The following is an 18,765-nucleotide window of genomic DNA, read 5'->3' as shown; positions in this document are numbered from 1 at the left end:
CATACAGTATATGAGGGGGGAAATTTCCCTGAAGTATAAAGAAGAAGAATTGGTTCTTATATGCCACTTTTCTCTACCCGAAAGAGTCTCAAAGCAGCTTATATTCACCTTCCCTTTCCTCTCCCCACAACAGACACCCTGTGAGGTAGGTGAGGCTGAGAGAGCCCTGGTATTACTGCTTGGTTAGAACAGCTTTATCAGTGCTTTATCACTCAGCTGGGTGCATGTGGGGGAGCGGGGAATCAAACCCAGCTCACCAGAAGTCCGCACTCCTAACTACCATTACACCAAGCTGGCTACTAATTTGAAGAACATTTGCTACTGAAATATATTGTTAGCATAAACAGACTGGGGGGAGGGGTGCTAAGGTCAGTCTTACAGATGTTCTGCTGGTACAGTCATGACAAACAGGGTAGGTCTTTTTTCTTTCTCATGAGCACTCCGCACAGAGTTACCAGGCTGAAAACTATTTTTTCCTAATAAGTATAAATGTTCAGCAACTCTATTTGAAACGAACATCATGACATCTGAAAACAATAAAGAAGGAAGTCCTGCTTTTAGAAAGTCAGAAGGTTGAGCTGTATGAGAAATCACAGTAGAAGTACAGCAACTGGTTTGGAAAAGGACATTTTCTGCTCTATCTCACAATTAGATTGCATGGCTAGAGAGAGGAAGCAATTTATCCTACTGAATTTCTCTGTTATGGCCACATAGACTACATAGTGTGTTGTGGAGGGTACAGTTAATTAACTGGTAACCACATTTGAGTAATGCCGATATGGAAAGTGCAGCCATGATCCTAGAGATGGCTACATTTTCCACAAAGTTATGAAGCGAACTAGTCCAGAAACAGGCTATAAACAAAGGACTGGCTAGCTATAAAAAGAAAATGCTGTGGGGAATAGAGGTGTGAAACTACCAGGGGAGATGGTCCTTTAAGTATAGACCTGTGAACCACCTTAAGGAGGCCCAGCAGCCACCAAACAAATCGGTACACCAGCTGTGGGGAGCAGTTATGTCCTTCAGAGTGATCTGTAGGAAGAGGTGCAAAGAATATTTTTGTTTCAAACAGCATTTTGACTTGATGGATTTGAATTATAACTGGATTGTTGTTCAGTTATTTGTTTATGCTGGTTGTATGGATGAATGTGTTAGCTGCCTTAAACATATGGAAGGTGGGATACACACATTTTTGAACAAGTATAAATAAATGAATAAACGCATCCATTGTTAATGCATATAGCTACCATGAAGCTGCTGTAGTGCCTAAAAAAACAGTTATACATTGATAGAAAGCACCATATTCCCCACACAATATCAAGACCTGGCCTGAGGATCACCTCAATCTATCTGAGCAAGAGTGCTTACGCTTGAAAGCTCATGCCCTGAATAAATCTTTGTTGGTCTTAAAGGTGCCACTGGACTCTGATTTTATTGCGTTACTTCAGACCAACACGGCTACCCATTTGAATATAACAGAATATATAACCTTTAAAATGTACTTTAGTAACATAAGGATTTGTAAAGACAGAATGATCTCTCGAATATTTTATAGAATCACTGTTCTTCACACATTTGCACAGCCTGTCCCCCAACTTTAAAAGGGACTTGCACTAAAACTATTCAGTGGTCTTCCAAAAATGTATTACTTTACAATGTACAGTTATTTCTACATTATTTTAATGCAAGTCTTTATGATAAAATGGAACTGACTTCTAATCTATCTAAAGAACTTTAGGCATTAGACCAGCCTTCTTCAACATTTTGACTGTGGCCGATTCCCTGAAATAATTTCAGGCCTCGAGGAGCCTAGGAAATGGTGTCAGCTGACCACGCCTCCCTGCCACACACCCTGGAAGTGACATGTCACCAGAAGTGACATCATCACCCATGTTAACCAGCAGGTTCGAGGAGAACTGAAGGGGGAGAGACAGGAGGCGGTTTAAGTGGGACTAGGCATGCAGGCTCCTCCCCTTCCGAGGAGCCAAAACCACAAGAGAACTTGTTCACGCTTAGGAGGGAGGAGGAAGGAGAGCAATGGAAGTGGCTGCTTCTCTAGCTAGTGGCAAAACCCATTAAGGCGGGGGGGGGGAAGGTTGCAGACCCCCTCCAAAATTCCTGTGGACCCCTGATCGGAAGTACCTGCATTAGACCATGGATATAAAAGCTAAATAAAATTTAGTATTCACCTTCAAAAGCTTTTAGGCAAACAGCACACTGGCAGAGCTGACTTTGAGCGCAGATTTTTAAATTGCTACTACAATTCTCTCAATTTAGGAATGCTGTTATCCTGGGCAGACAAAAATATTGTTTTTGCTAACTTTTCATATAGCAATCTCTTCAAATATAGTGCACACATTCTAACATTTTGTCCCAGGAAATCCCACATTGTGCCTGTCACAACAGAAACAACAGGTTCTTGATGTCACTGCTCATGCATTTAAGCACTTCTACTTTCCCTATTTTCAAGGTCATCGCTGTATGTTTGCAAATACATGAAATAAGTTGGGATATTTACCTATGGGGTGTAAACTCCGACATTATGAAAGTCAATACAAAACTCATGGACACTTGACAATCATTTGGCATAAAGAATAGAAAAGGGAACAGTGACAGACTCATAAATAGGTTAAATACTAAACTTTGAGTCCAGTACCAGCTTTAAAACCAACTGGACTCAAACTTTGTTCTGCTGCCTCAGACAAACCAGAATCTAGCCAAGTTACAAGTATGTACAAGGGCCTACTAGAAGAGAGAGACAGTCCCACAGACGCTTCATATATGCATGTTCACTGAAGCTGTAAAATCTGGGATATTTAAAAGGACACTGAACATAAAAGGCAGGTGTCCATCGCATGAGAAAACATAGGTTAGATCCAAAGTATGCAACATTTAAGCCACTGTAATAAGAACTGATGTAGCCCATTTAATAAGCCATGTTCTCTCAATCTGTAAAATGAAAACATTAATGCACAGTTATTCCAGCCTAGACTCAGTGAAATAAACTAAGGGCTTCCAGGGTACACAGGCAGGCCTCTGCTAACCTTCTGCTGTTCCTTCCCTGAAGACTCATGACAATCGTAAAGCACGGTGGAACACAGTAGCAGGCCTCACAATCACAAACACCTTTAACACTCGATTTCAATTCATGTATGACCTTAACATACACACATTTATGCTTTTGTCACACCAATTTGATGAAGAAGGATAACAGAAATAAGGTAAACTCATGTACTTCCCAGTGTGTGAACCACCCCAATTTAATTGTATCCTGCCTTCTAAGGAATTTATGACAATTACATAGCTCTCCCCTTCATCCTCACCCTGGCTTTTCGTAGGCTAGCACAGATAATTAGATCACCCTTTGGCCAGCAAGATCCCTTTTTTTGTTGTTGTTGTAATAATAATAACAGTAATAATAAACTGTATTTGTCTTCCCCACTCTTCGCTAAGGCAAGAAGGGCTAATGCAGAGACGGGGAGAGCCATGCCTAAAGCCAACGGAGGCTCCCTTGGGCGAGGCGCGCCATTTCCTGCCTTCGGAGGGGCGGCGCTTCCGCCAGGCGGCGGGGCCGGCCGTCTCACCTGATGAAGGTGGTCTTGCCCGTGCTGTACTGGCCCACGAGGAGCACCATCGGCTTGTTTTCGAAGTCGGCGCTCTCCAGGGCGGGCGAGTGGAACTCATGGAAGCGGTAGTGCTCCTCCAGCGGCAGCAGCTTCTTGGCGTAGAGCTCCTGTAGGCCGCCCGTCACCGTCTGCACCACGTCCTCCGTCTCGCCGTTCCGCTGCCGCCCGCCCTGCTTGCCCAGCCAGCTGAACATCGCGACGGCTGATGGTGGAGGCCGCCGCTCGCCACTCCGCGCGAAAGGCCAAGCCGGCAGATGACGGGCCTCGCCCTTCCTGCCTGCCTGCCTGCCTCACTCAGTCCGCGGCAACGCCCCCGGGGCGGAGGCTGCGAGCGGCGCTGGCTTCTCTTCCTTTCGGTCTCCCGTGCGAGCCGATGAGCGGCGCGCTTCAGTCCTAGCTTTGGCATCAGTTTTTGAAAAAGGGAAGATGAGACGGGACAGTTGCTTTTTAGAAACTGGTGCTAGGGAACTTGGAGCGTGAACCGAAACTGGTGGAGCATGTGGAGTTGTCATAAACAAATGCATTGGAGCGTGTCCACCGGGAAAAGTCAAAGCCGGATCGACTTGGTTCCCGTAGAACTTTTATAGAAGTCAGTATCAATTCCAGTATCAAATCACATGTCAAAGTCCGAACCATGGATTGAACCATCAAATGGTAGGGATCCAATACTTTGAGGTGCAGAAATTGCGCAAAAACACGGATCTGATCAGAGGCATAGAGCCTTGTTAATGTATATGATTTTTTTTACATGTCTTCGTCAATACCCAGTGCTTTGTGGCATTATAGCAGTGCAAAAAAACTGGTTCTGTCCTCATGAATTCTCACTCCCCCCCCTTTTGATCACCCAAAATTCACCATTAAATAACATCATGCCCATGCCCACAGATTTCACCACAGAATGTATCCGACACTTTGTGGTGCCATAACTGCAGAAACATAGTTCCAAAGAATCAGTCTTCATGGATACTCAGAATTTTCGGCTGAGTCACGCAAAATGCACCATCAAATCAAATATACCCACTGCCACAGATTATATCGGGAAAATCACAGATCACTGCTTGGAGTCATCAACACGTTGCAAAAGCATTTTTTGCCTTGGATTATGCCAAACTCAGCAAGTTACATATAGCCATAGCCACACATTGCATCACAAATATAATGGATCCAGTGCTTTGTGACATTATCAGGTACAAAAATATGGTTCTAAAGTACAGATCCTTATAGATCCTCAGGATTTTTACATCAGGTCACCCAAAATTCATCATCAAATCACATATGTCCACAGCTACAATTTGCACACACACAAAATACAGACTAACTGCTCCATGGCACTGCCATAGTAAAAAAAACATGGTTCCAAAACACTTATGGATACTAAGGTTACCCCAAACTCACTATGCCATATCATGTCTGGAATAGCTTGGAATGACAGTCGCCAGAGTGGAATGAGAGCCCAATGAGTGTCTCAATGTTGAGTTAGATAATCCAATGCAGTGTTTTGCAGGGAGTGCCACATGTGCAATTATTTACCCTTTTGATAGAAATCATGGGAGTGTGCAGGTCCATTCCCTCAAAGCTAAGCTTGCCAACTGGGAGAAACTGAAGCAGACAGAAAAATTTGAGGTAAAAACTTAACAGACTCTTGCTCTTACAGCTCTCATGCTGTTGTGGAGCATGACAGTCTTGAGCTCGGAGCATGTCAGTCTGAGGAGGAATATCACTTCCTTGGGTGATGGACTGATATCCTCTTGCACCAAATATATTCTTGGGGAGCTGGGGGGAGGTGGGCTTCTGTTAGTTAGGTCTGTGACAGGCATTTTGACCACATGGGGACTTCCCTGCCTGGTGCAAAGTTTGTAGACATCATGCACTGTCTAGATAGATTTGAAAGTGCTGGGGAGGAGTCAGCAGTGATGGTGTGCATTAGCACCAATTACATTTGGGAAAGTAGTTGCATTTTCCTAGGAGGAAAATTTAGATTACTAGGCAGAAAGTTAAAGGTCAAGACTGCAAAGGCTGCATTCTCAGAAGTGCTGGTAGGAATCATATCTGTTTGGGCTGACCCTCACTCTCTAGGGCCAGCTAGATGGGCACAGATCAGGGGTTCTCCTATGAATTAAAAACTGGTTAAATGACAGGATGCAAAGAGTAAGAATAAGTGGACATTTCTCAGAATGGAGAGAAGCAAGTAATGGTGTCTCACAAAGAAAAGGCAATCAAGACAAATAGGGTGTTGGAGCAACTTACCTATGAGGAAAGGCTAAAAAGCCTAAGATTTTAAGTTTAGAAATGAGATGACGGGGGTGTGCATGATAGAAATTTATGAAATTACATATTGGTGCAGAGAGATGATAAAGAGAGACAGCATGGTGTAGTGGTTAAGAATGGTGGCCTGTACTCTAGAGAACTGGTTTTGATTCCTCACTCCTCTACATGCAGCCAGCTGGTGACCTTGGGCCAGTCACAGTTCTCAGAGCTCTGTCAGCCTCATCTACCTCACAGGGTGTCTCTTGTGGGAGATGAAGGGTATGCAGTTATAAGCCACACTGAGACTCCTACAGGTAGTGAAAACTGGGATACCAAAAAACCTGCAACTCAAAGAGATCTTTTCTCATTCTCCCAAAAGATTAGAGGTCATCCAATTAAGCTAATGGGCAGCAGGTTCAGGACAGACAAAAGATATTGCTACTTTACACAGAGTGTGTTTAAAATTTGTAATTCACTGCCAGATGATGTAGTGATGGTCACAGGAGAAAAAAAGTCTATCAATGGCTAGTAACTATGGCAACTTGGGAAATTCCACATTCATAGGAATTAAGCCTCTGTATCCCAGAGCCAAGAGGTACCGTCAGGGGAAGGCCTTGACCTCTATGCCTTGTTGCTGTCCATCCAAAGGACCTGGCTTGCCACTATATAACACAGGATGCTTGACTAGATGGACTGGTCTGATCCAGCATTCTTACATTCTTTTGATGATTGAAGGGTGACATGACAGAGGTTTACAAAATTTTGAATAGGATAGAGAGGGCAGACAATTTTTTTTTCTTTTCTCATGATACAAGAATTTGTGGGCAGTCAGTACAATTAATGAACAATAAGCTATGGATCAACATCAAGAAAATTAAGATCATGGCATCCGGCCCTCTCAATTCCTGGCAAATAGATGGGGAAGAAATGGAGATAGTGACAGATTTTATTTTCCTGGGCTCCAAGATCACTGCAGATAGAGACTGCAGCAAAGAAATTAAAAGACGTTTGCTCCTGGGGAGGAAAGCTATGGCAAATCTAGACAGCATCCTAAAAAGCAGAGATATCATCCAGCCAACAAAAGTGCATTTAGTCAAGGCTATGGTATTCCCAGTTGCAATGTATGGCTGTGAAAGTTGGACCATAAGGAAGGCCGAGCGTCAAAGAATTGAGGCTTTTGAACTCTGGTGCTGGAGAAGATTCTTGCGAGTCCCTTGGACTGCAAGGCGAACAAACCAGTCAGTCCTAGAGGAGATCAGCCCGGACTGCTCCTTAGAAGGCCAGATCCTGAAGATGAAACTCAAATACTTTGGCCACCTCATGAGAAGGAAGGACTCCCTGGAGAAGAGCCTAATGCTGGGAGTGATTGAGGGCAAAAGAAGAAGGGGACGACAGAGAATGAGGTGACTGGATGGAGTCACTGAAGCAGTAGGTGCAAACTTAAATGGACTCCAGGGAATGGTAGAGGATAGGAAGGCTGGGAGGATCGTTGTCCATGGGGTCGCGATGGGTCGGACACGACTTCGCACCTATGAACAACAACAAAGCTATGGTTGCAAAACATTGGTGTGACTTTTACTATTGAGGAATGGGAACAACCATAGCAACTTACTGGTGGCAGGTGCTCTGAGGTTGTCTCCTCCTCAACCCAGCAAACTTCTGAAACTGGCAGGAAGTTTGAGGTGAGAAGCTGACTTCCTATTAGCCTTTCCTGGCTGATGCCTCCTTCCTGATTGGGGCTAAACTACAATGGCTCAGGACCATCTCCTATTGGAGGAATATTTCTGAGGGGGCCAATGAGGTAGGGAGTAAATTGTCTGTATGCAGTTTGAGTGGATTGGCCCTGATTTGTAGAGTGCAATTTGAACTGATTGACAGAGTGCTCTCTTCCTATTAACAGCAACCCCCAGGGAGGGCCAGTCAGGTAGGGATTGGGTTGTCTGCACACAATTTGACGGGGCCTCCTTGGCAGAGTGCTCGCTCTCTATTAGCGGCACACCCCCATGGACAGCTATTCAGGGAGGGAGGGATTTGTCAACTTGAGTTTTATTATGTTTAATAATAAAGATATTTTTAATCTGTTAGCTCCCTTAGTGGCCCTAATAAGGAAGGATATAAATCTTGTAAATAAAAAAATAATATTTTTATGTTTATTTAAAGCATTTCTTTTTGAGATAGCATTTGGGATCGAGTAAATTTCTTTAACAATCAGGCGGATGAAGTTAGTTCCCAGTTTGTGCTGTCTACTTTTAAAAGCTGTTTTTAAAAGCTGTTTTTACCCTACTATGCTCTAGTTGCTTAAATGTGCTGCAATCTCAACTTATTTCTATGTATTTTAGTTCATTTAATATTGGGATTTTTTAGTTTTTTAACAGGTTAACAACTTTGAAGGCCAGTCATATAATAGACAGGCACCACAGTGACATTAATCTAGTTCTTTGTATATGCACACAATAAACTAGTGAACACTAGCAAAACTACCTCCTCTCATTTAGGAAATAGATTATTTCAGTTTCACTTCCCTGCTTTTAGTAATACAATGAAACTGGGGGTGGGGAGACCCTCTGTCTTCAAACAATAGAGGAAATGGAGGGGTCGGAAAAATATGCTAACACAGTGTTGATGTGGAATGTTCTGGTAAAATGCTTACTGAATTATTTTAAAATGAAATGTAATGGTTACGCTTTAAAAATAACCATTTATCTTTAATACACAAACATCAATGATAACAGATTTTACTGTGACAACATTCTTTACAAGGATAAAAAGATGACTACTTTCAAATCCATAAATGCCCAATAAGACAACTTTTAAGTGTTCTATTAGATATATTAAAAAGTGTTCTATTAAACACTTGAAGAAGGTATCCCAGTGCATAAGGGAGATTTGGGGGGTCTTCCCAACAAATGCACAGAACAAATAAACACACTGAGGCCAGATGATTATAAAAAGGTATATTAAAAGATATTCTAAAGCTAAAGCAAGCTAGACTAGCAATACAGATACACTGTGTGACAGAGAGGTAAACAAAAACCTATCAGGTCCCATCTCCCCCAATAGCTGGGAGACGAGCAAGGTCCAGGCTGGTTTGAATACCCTAAGGAGGTACCTTACCCAAAGCGTACCGGCAGAGTCCTCGTGGATGGAAGTCAGGACCTGCAATAAGGCTACTTGTCCAAGAAACCATCCCCATTTAACCAACCGGCCCCAATATCACTTGGGTGTGAAGAGGCAAGGAAGAGGCCAGGCAATCCTGTTATCACAAATCCAGTCAGGGATGGCTTGACAATTTATGGCAGGGAACATATATGGCAGGTCATGTTACCTTTCTTGACCCATGCTGTTTGTTTGGGGAAAGAAATGACAGCCGTTTTTGCTATATGAATTCTACTTTAAGAAGTATGCAGGGAGTTCAACCCGAGGACTCACAAATATACTTTTCATTCCTCTCATCATGGATCTTACTCCAGAATTGATCAATGCTGGAATTCAAAGCCATGGCTTCCAAAGGTAGTTAAAATGGACATTTTATCAAACATATTGCAGACCACAACCCTATAAGACGGGAGCTAAATTATCAAAGACTGCAGAATTCTGAATTTAAAAAATTCAGCCCAGGAAATAACCGAAGATATAGCTGCAATGAAATTGTCAAAGGCTCCTGGTCCCGATGGGCTTTCAGCCACTTACTATAGGAAATTAATACAAATTATTTCCGCAATTCTTCTTCAGTTGCTGAATGGTGCACTAAATGACTCACATTACAAATTTTCCCATATGAAGTTTTTCCATCTGTTTGGGGTTGTAATTTTGTTGATTGGGATTTTAATGGGTATTTATGGAATTTTATTGTTGGATTATTGTTACCCGCCGTGAGCCAGTTTCTGAGAGCGGAGGGTTATAAATCCAAAGAATGAATGAATGAATGAATGAATGAATGAATGAAGGAAGGAAGGAAGGAAGGAAGGAAGGAAGGAAGGAAGGAAGGAAGGAAGGAAGGAAGGAAGGAAGGAATGAATCAAGGAATCAAGGAATCAAGGAATCAAGGAATGAATGAAATCTCCCAAGAATTTCCGTACATACTATTGGCAGCATTAATTAGGAAATATGATCCCTGACAACTTTTACTCTGCAATGGGAGATACAAGGAATCCCAGATCCCATGCATTGCACGTGCCCCCCCCTTTCAAGTACAAACAGGTGCTTGGACCATTCAGGTTAAAACTAATTTGGAGTCTTCATGTGAAGATTCTCACACACATCAAATGGGAAGCCGACTGCTACATGGGAAAACTCTTGAGTATAACTATCAGCAGAACCTAAAACAAGCTACTTTTATTTTAAAACAAACAGCACCAATTTTATTGCAATGAACTCTTGCTCATACATAGTTTGTACAGAACCCATTAAATAATACTTCAAAAAGAAAGCAAACCAACCCAAGTCCATCAGAAACAGATTGTTTAGGAGTGAGGTTTTCTTTCTTTATGCATCAAATTTGTAGAGCATTGAAAGATACAATGAGCAATAATTATCTTTTATTTCTACCATAGCTTGTCCTCAGCCTTCCTAACAGTTTTTAAAAAAATATTTATTTATAAAACATTTAAAACCACTCGATGCTATACAAAAATTAAAAAATAGAACAGGCTTACAATCTAAAATGAGTCATGTACACTAGGGGTAGTAGGTCAACAGGTGGTTCCATGTCTTAGAAGAGACTAATAGCTGGCTAAAGTATTCATTTGATGGGCAACAATGCATGTTAGATTTTGTTCCCTTTTCTTCCAAATTGAAAGGCCTCTTCTGTTCTATGCTGCAGACTTTTACATTGCTTTTTCCGTTCCACTGCAAGGCTCAAGGCTTTAATAATCAGATCTTTGTTATTCATGATGTTGTAGTGACTCAGTTTTACCAGCTTGTCAAAGTCTTCCTCTGAATATCGTAAAGCATTAATATTGTAAGGGCCACAGGTACTAATAACGTCAATTGCACCATCTTCCATCTCCTCAGGACTACGTTTTACACCTGTTGTGAAAGAAAAAGATGTTATTACTGACAAAATTGAGAATGCCTATTGCAATGATATACTGACATAGCAACTCCAAGAAGGCTTATAATGTCCTAAGACCATTACTTCAGGTTATACATTTATATCTCCCTTTTCTCCTCACTGAGAACCAACATCACATTCTGAAGAGGTAACTGTGTCAGTCTGTTCCAGACAAAATATTTGTGGCTTCTTAAGCAGAAATAAATGTATTGTGTCATAAACTTTTGTGAGCTCTGTTTATCAGAAGCAAGACATGCAATTTCTCCTATATTTTATCCAGATAGTCATAATGACTCCAAAATCTTGTCTCAAATGCTTTCTTAGAACTCAATAGTAATTAGAACACATGCATGATTTCCTCGCTCAAATACAACCAGCACAACCACAGAACCAACTCAGGTGATTGCTTGGGGTGGCAGCATGCTTAGGGAGAAATGTATCCCAAATCCTCTGTAGGGTCACAAAGAAATCTGGGTTGCAACACCTGACTCATGGGATGTAGTTGTTTGGGTTGGCATACTTCTTTACTGTCTTCCTTCAGTTCCTTTATTTATTCTTAATTATGATCTCTTTTCCCAGCATCCTACCTCATATATTCATCTGCAAGTATTCTTATCCCAACAATCTCCAGTTCTTTTCTTACCTGATCAATTAGATAACAATGGGAGCAGCTAGCAGAGATATGTGATTTGCTCTTGAAATATTTTTAAGCACCTGGTATAGCAGAAGGTTCTAACTTTTCCTCTTGTGCTGTTCTCTTGGTAGAAATCAACTTCTTTGGAGAACCCCACTAGGCAATCTATATTATTATACTAATAATAGCTCGGGATCATGTCTTTCAGGACAAAGGGGGGAAAGGGGCATAACTGCCCCTTACATGTGGACCCAGTGCAAATTGCTCTCCCACATGGGTGACGTTACGGAATTTGTGGCAATATAGTCATGAATCCTCCATAACTTCTTTTGTGTTATGTAAGTGATAAAGAGATTTCAAGAGCAAAGACTTACCTGGTGCTTTGTACTCTCTGAAAGTGTCATTAACTAAAGCAAAATGGACCACAAGAGGAGTTTGGGGGCTTTCTTGATGTCCAATCAGGTAGCACTCCTTTACATCCTTTTCTTCATCATCTGGGATATTCTGGGGAAATGGGATTCCCTGTTCTGAGAAATACTTTGCGGCTTCTTTCAAGGGCTGTGTAACGACAGGGAGAGAAATCCAAACCAGATGTTATAACCCTTAGTTGATTAAAAAAAAATAGAAATAGATTCTAATATTAACTAGGCTTAATAGTATATATATATCAATTGTCTAGATTTTTAAATGTGTGATGCACAGTAACATGCAGTACTCAAAAGCCATCCTGTTATGTAGAAATGACTCATAATGTCAACATCATACACACACACACACACACACAAATTATTCTGTTTGGTATGATGCATAAAAGTTAAGAAGACCAAGATTTAACTGAGTCTGATTTGGTAGAAGTAGTACTTCTAGACCCCTAAAGCACAAAGTACATAAAGGGTGACAATCAACTCTCTCATCTCATTTTTGCCACTTTAAGCATCTCACTTTCATCAAAACTGGGATGGTTGAATTTACAAAGCTTATTAAACTTCCCCTCTCATAGCCCTGGGCTTGTAGCTGGCAGAAGAGGAAGCAGCTGAAGGAAGAAGAGGAAATATGTTTTAACAACCAAGTTTCTCTTTATATCATAAAACAGTAATGAACTCTCAAAACACATAAATTGTGATTATGGTTGTTACAGCAGTAGAGATACGGTTTGCATTTTCTCACCATCATTTGTGACCCTGAGCTGTAAGTTAAATGTATGATGACATCCACTTTCCTCTCAGACTTCATGAGTGGTGGGTAGCTGCTAGCAAATGCAAATGCATTATCAACCAGATACATGTCATCTTCAGCTCCTGTCAGCTGGTTAGGGAAGGTGTCCAAATCACAGTCTAAAAGAAATGAATTTGTTGTCAACAGTTGTTAATGCAGCTAACTGTGGGGACAGGAATGAAACAATCCTAAACACAATCCTAAACAGTGTCACTCCCAAACTTGCAACTCAGCTTAGGGATGCAACATTAATTATTTAAAATGCTCCAACTCTGCTCTCCTGCTATACAAGCTCTTTAAGGCAGTTCCCCTTTTTAATCTCTGTACTCATACTGCATACTGCATTTTACTAGGGATTCATAATCCATCCCCAAATGATAACTATTCATTACCTGGGAATTAAAGACAGTCTCATGGCCTAAACTCTTCCCTCTGGAAGAATGGCCACTATTCAGTCTTTTTTAATGGGCTTCTGCCTCACCACAGCTTTGAGCATTGTTCCTGCCAGTGGAGCAATCAGTACAACCTATTCTACACTTCCTGAAAAGAAGAGCCCTCACTGTACCTTTCCATTGTGCAAGCTCGCTCTCCAGGTAGTTGTTGTGCATCGAGCAGCCTTTCAAGAAATTGGGGACTTTGGTAACTGCTGGTCGCCACATGATAATATCTTGAAAAACCCTGGCAAGACTATCTGGGGGACTCTCCATATAGGTAGGTAGTTTATTTACACGTGTATACAAAATATACTCATCTGCAAAAGAAATAACAATAAGTACATCATTTTTTTAACATTAGTCCTTCTTAGTAGCAACAATTTATTACATGACTAGGGGCCAAGTTCGTTTCATTCAGCAATACAAGGGGCACTAGATTAGGGGGATGGAGTGGAAGAACTCTGCAGATGTCCTCCCCCCAGGACCTGGAAAGGCTGCAGGCAGGTGTTAGGGAACTCACCGGCAGGGGCAGCTCTCACGTGGCAGGGATCTGCAGCCTCCAAGCCTCAGAGGGAAGTGAAAGGAGGAGGGGGTGGTCAGGGGTGGGGGATGGAATGCAATTGGCTGTCGGCTGGACAGACAGGCAAGCGAGTTGGAGGAGGAGGCACTCAGGGATGGGACAGCTGCCCTGAGTGGGTGTTAAGCGCTGAGTGGCACTTAACCCATGAGACATGCTCCTCCTCCAAGGCCTTATCAGAAATATTAAGTGAAACAGATACAGGGAAATTCCATGAGCTTCTTCTCTTTATTACACCTCATATACCTACAAGGGCCACTTGATGAAAACCTCAAGTTACTTTTTCAACCCTGGTCTACAGGTTGCCTTGACCATATGGAGAAAGCTGAAAGCAGACTTTACATGATTATTTCTCCCACCCTGTGTTGCCATGATATGCAAAATGATATATCACGTCATTCCCCTACAAGGCCTACATCACACTGAGGATTTCCATATCCTAGCATCACACTGCACAGAAATAGTATCAGCAAGTATGAGGGAAGGGAGAAACAGGCTCAGGCAAAAAACAACAGGTCCAGCACAATTAGTGTCCCGTGCTAATCCACCCCATAACCCACCCCTCCTCTAGTCTTTCCATCCCTATCCTTGTGCATCATTTGAATGCTGGGTTAAGCCATTGGGACGAACCATTTCCCCTAAGATACAGGGTCCTTAAGTCCTTTCTCCAAAAAAAAAAAAGCATATTTTGCACGCATATGGTCTTCTACCCAGAAACATACATTCAGATTTTGAAAAGGAAGGAACATTTAGCAAACTTCAGAAGGTAGTAGAAGCTGGTAGAATTATTCTTTTAAAAAACGCAACAGTTTGTGGTTTGTTTCACACTTTTGGGTGGCATACACCTATGATTTTTTTTAATGAAGGGTATACTTTAAAATATAAAGTGTAAAAGAGACAAAAAACTTCTTTTCAAATGTGTCTCGTATAAATATACTCACAGAATTATTATAGGCTGCAGGTCCCTGCTGAGTGTACTTTTGGACCTGGGTAGTTGCATATGCTATTGCATACTCTGAATGTGCTGCATTTGAGAAGCATGTGTTGATTACTGTAAGTATGTAAGTTTTTTTGTGTGTACTAGTAGTGCTTTTAAGAACTTGCAAAATGCCGCAACAATGAGATATACGTATGAAGGCATGCAGATACTCTGTCTATACTAGTAAACTAGTATAGCAGAAACAAAATATAACAGTAACATACCAAGATCAGTTATTCGGTCTTGTGTCCACTTTTGCCAAAAATCATCTGAACTAACAGACAGAAACCAACCATCCATGATATTCACTGAAAATACACTACTCCAGATTCCTGTGATAGGGAGAAAAGAGACATTTTGGAAATATTTAAAACCCACTTTTACTCAATAAGTTATCTTTCCCCATACCTTCATACCCCATACCCAGGACTCAATAGAGACAAAGGCTTTTTATCTCACTATTCATGCTAACCTTGTTCAACGTGTGTATCCATGTTCCTCACTATGTATTTTGTGATAATATGACTGTAAGATGTGGCAATGTAATGGAATTTTGAGTTTGACTCCCTGTCCTTGGGAAGTGACCAGCAATTCCCTGGGAGGAATGTCTCACAGTTGTATGGAGCAAGGAACAAATGGGGAGGTGATAGCCTTTGATCTCTAATAGCAGCATTTTGGTTTCTCTTTGTAAAGTACACTGACTTCTAGGGGATTGATTGGCTGTTTTGACAAAGGATTATCATTGGCTGTATTTGGTTATGACACAGTCTAATGATGTAACAGAATTGATTTTTGCTATATATTCCCTGTCATGTAAGAATGGTGTTTCATCAGACTGGAGGGAGGTGAGTAGCGGGGGTACCTCAGGGCTCGGTGCTCGGTCCGGTACTTTTTAACATATTTATCAATGATCTAGATGAGGGGGTAGAAGGACTACTCATCAAGTTTGCAGATGACACCAAATTGGGAGGACTGGCAAATACTGCAGAAGATAGAGACAGAGTTCAACGAGATCTGAACACAATGAAAAATGGGCAAATGAGAACAAGATGAAATTTAATAAAGATAAGTGTAAAGTTCTGCATCTGGGTCAGAAAAATGAAAAGCATGCCTACTGGATGGGGGATACGCTTCTAGGTAACACTGTGTGTGAACAAGACCTTGGGGTACTTGTGGATTGTAAACTAAACATGAGCAGGCAGTGTGATGCAGCGGTAAAAAAGGCGAATGCCATTTTGGGCTGTATCAACAGGGGCATCACATCAAAATCACAAGATGTCATAGTCCCATTGTATACGGCACTGGTCAGACCACACCTGGAGTACTGTGTGCAGTTCTGGAGGCCTCACTTCAAGAAGGACATGGATAAAATTGAAAGGGTACAGAGGAGAGCGACGACGATGACCTGGGGCCAAGGGACCAAACCCTATGAAGATAGGTTGAGGGACTTGGGAATGTTCAGCCTGGAGAAGAGAAGGTTGAGAGGGGACATGATAGCCCTCTTTAAGTATTTGAAGGGTTGTCATTTGGAGGAGGGCAGGATGCTGTTCCCATTGGCTGCAGAGGGAAGGACACGCAGTAATAGGTTTAAACTACAAGTACAACGATATAGGCTAGATATCAGGAAAAAATTTTTCACAGTCAGAGTAGTTCAGCAGTGGAATAGGCTGCCTAAGGAGGTGGTAAGCTCCCCCTCACTGGCAGTCTTCAAGCAAAGGTTCGATACACATTTTTCTTGGATGCTTTAGGATGCTTAGGGCTGATCCTGCGTTGAGCAGGGGGTTGGACTAGATGGCCTGTATGGGCCCTTCCAACTCTATGATTCTATGATTCTAAGATCATAGTCTGACAAAGGGTGCTTGCACTCAAAAGCTCACTCCCTGGAATAAATCTTTCTTGGTCTTAAAGGTGCTACTGGACTCTGATTTTATTATTACCCCATCCTGTGAACTTGGCTTCTCAGTCATCTTCACAAAAAACTATTTGAGAAGCATAAACTAGTCGTCAATCAGCTGGAATAACAGAATAGACTGGGATATGAGATGGAAGTCCCTATTCTGCTTGTTGCCTGTCTTAGGTGAGCCACTCTCTCAGTCTCCTCACCCCTACCCACCAAGAATATGGGGATCGTAGCAAGCTACTTTATGGAGTTGTGACAGGAATTACAGCAGGATAATTATATGAAGTGATACGAATACCTGAAAGCATTACAAGAAGCCCAAGGCTTATGCTAGAAATGTTGGTTTAGGGTATCAATGAAAGAATGTGTGAACTGAAAATCTGCTGGTTCAGATATCACCACAGCCATGAACTCCCGGAGGATTCCAGGCAAGCTGCTCTTGTCTTGGCCTCTATCAGTAGCAGAATCATCAAATCCATCTTCTCTTTCTCCTACTCATTATCATTACTATAACAGCATATTGTACAAGACTATTAGAAATTATAGAGAAACTGTGACTGTTTCCATACTAAGAATACTGTTCAGATTTGCATTTTTAAAGGGTCGATTTTTTTGTCCATTTCCACACTGAAATTTGCCTTTTCAGGCACAGAACTGAATTGCCCCCTCACTTGCCCCACAGCAAAGGAATCTTCTGCATTTTTGAAGCGGAGTCTAATGGGATCCATTTGAGGGCAGTTCTGTGAGGAAATGCATGCATTCAGTTTTTTGAGGCACATTTTGAGTGTTTGGGCACACTCCTTTCCTCGTTGACACCGTCCCCCTCCCATGGGGAAAATGTTCTAGTGCTCCCTGCTTCCATATGCCTAGGTCTAAATCTTCCTTCCCAATAGTGTCTCTTCATTCCTCAATCATCTCCCTCCTTTCCCCCAAGTATGTATGGATATAAAAACTTGGTTGTTGCATTACAATGCGGTGGCATTGTAAGAAGCAAGAATGATTTTCTTTGTCCCTGGACGATTGGAGAAGGCAGGAGCAGACTTAACCCGGCTGTCCTCCCCACAGCTGCCTCATGCAACATCAGGAAAGGTTCCTCAATGCTGCACAGGCTGGGGGCCGTTCCGCATTCGCTAGCGATTTTTGCCGAGACCGGAACCCTATGGGAAACGATAGAAACGCAACTGGATTCCATTACAAAGGCAGGTATGCGTTACGCCGAATTCCACTATTTAAAATGGCGATTTTTCGTTCAGCAAACAATTTGCTACATGGATCCCAGTGCGGAATGGCCCTGGCTGTCAGGTCACATTGGGGAGGAGATCCTTGGAGGTCCCCTTGTTTCCCCTCCACAATCCAAGCTCACGCTGCACAGAGCAGCTGTCAGATTGCATCAGGGAGGAGGGGCATGGAGGTCCTCTTGCTTTCCCTCCCTGATGTGATCTGACAACTGCCCCATGCAGCATGGGCTTGGATCAGGATGGGGAAGCAAGGGGACCTCTGTGCGTCACCTCCCAGATGGGGAAGAGTGACTGGAGGAAGTCTGTGCCTGACTTCTTCAATCCTCCAGAGACAAAAAAAACAGTCTTGCTTGTTACAACACCACAACATGGTAATGAAATAACCTTTTTAAAAAAAACCTTGGGGGGAAGGAGGGATGAGGGCACGGAATCCTGAAAGGAAAGGGCACAATTAAAAGAAAGGTGCAAGCAAGCACCATTCTGCAAAAAAATCACACACACAAGTACACAAAAACAGGGAAGCAAAGCACTATGTTTGGGAACAGGGAAGGGAGCAAAGCACTAAGGGAGGCTGCTTCCTTCCAACCCCAATGCGGACAAAAATATGGCATATTATTATTATTATTATTATTATTATTATTATTATTATTATTATTATTATTATTATTATTATTATTATTAAATTTTTTAGACCGCCCTTCTCCCAATAGGTCTCAGGGCGGTTTACAACATAAATAGTTAAAACACAATAAAATCCCCATAAAAACCCCAATTAAAAGTTACATATAACATATAGCGGCGGTGGTCACAATTCTGATCTTAGTTCAGCCTGGTGGAGAGAATAATGTTCAGAAGAGGGTGG

At 42.1% G+C, this 18,765-nt stretch overlaps 2 protein-coding genes across 2 annotated transcripts in view; both read right to left on the bottom strand.

The window, feature by feature from the left end:
• Nucleotides 1-3,952, bottom strand: part of EHD4 (EH domain containing 4) — a 30,402-nt gene extending 26,450 nt beyond the window's left edge. Inside the window, exon 1 of the mRNA XM_077322779.1 lies at nt 3,585-3,952. Coding sequence (XP_077178894.1) covers nt 3,585-3,820 — 236 coding nt within the window. The 5' untranslated portion in view covers nt 3,821-3,952. The remainder of the gene's footprint in view (nt 1-3,584) is intronic.
• Nucleotides 3,953-10,302: 6,350 nt separating this feature from the next.
• LOC143828939 (cytosolic phospholipase A2 epsilon-like) overlaps nt 10,303-18,765 on the bottom strand; it is a 50,627-nt gene continuing 42,164 nt past the window's right edge. Inside the window, exons 17-21 of the mRNA XM_077319093.1 lie at nt 14,990-15,097; nt 13,341-13,526; nt 12,728-12,894; nt 11,935-12,118; nt 10,303-10,901 (exon numbers count right to left, since the gene is read on the bottom strand). Coding sequence (XP_077175208.1) covers nt 10,639-10,901; nt 11,935-12,118; nt 12,728-12,894; nt 13,341-13,526; nt 14,990-15,097 — 908 coding nt within the window. The 3' untranslated portion in view covers nt 10,303-10,638. The remainder of the gene's footprint in view (nt 10,902-11,934; nt 12,119-12,727; nt 12,895-13,340; nt 13,527-14,989; nt 15,098-18,765) is intronic.

Source organism: Paroedura picta, chromosome 2 (genome assembly GCF_049243985.1).
Source record: "Paroedura picta isolate Pp20150507F chromosome 2, Ppicta_v3.0, whole genome shotgun sequence".
NCBI lineage: Eukaryota > Metazoa > Chordata > Lepidosauria > Squamata > Gekkonidae > Paroedura > Paroedura picta.
This window is presented reverse-complemented; position numbering and strand designations above follow the sequence as displayed.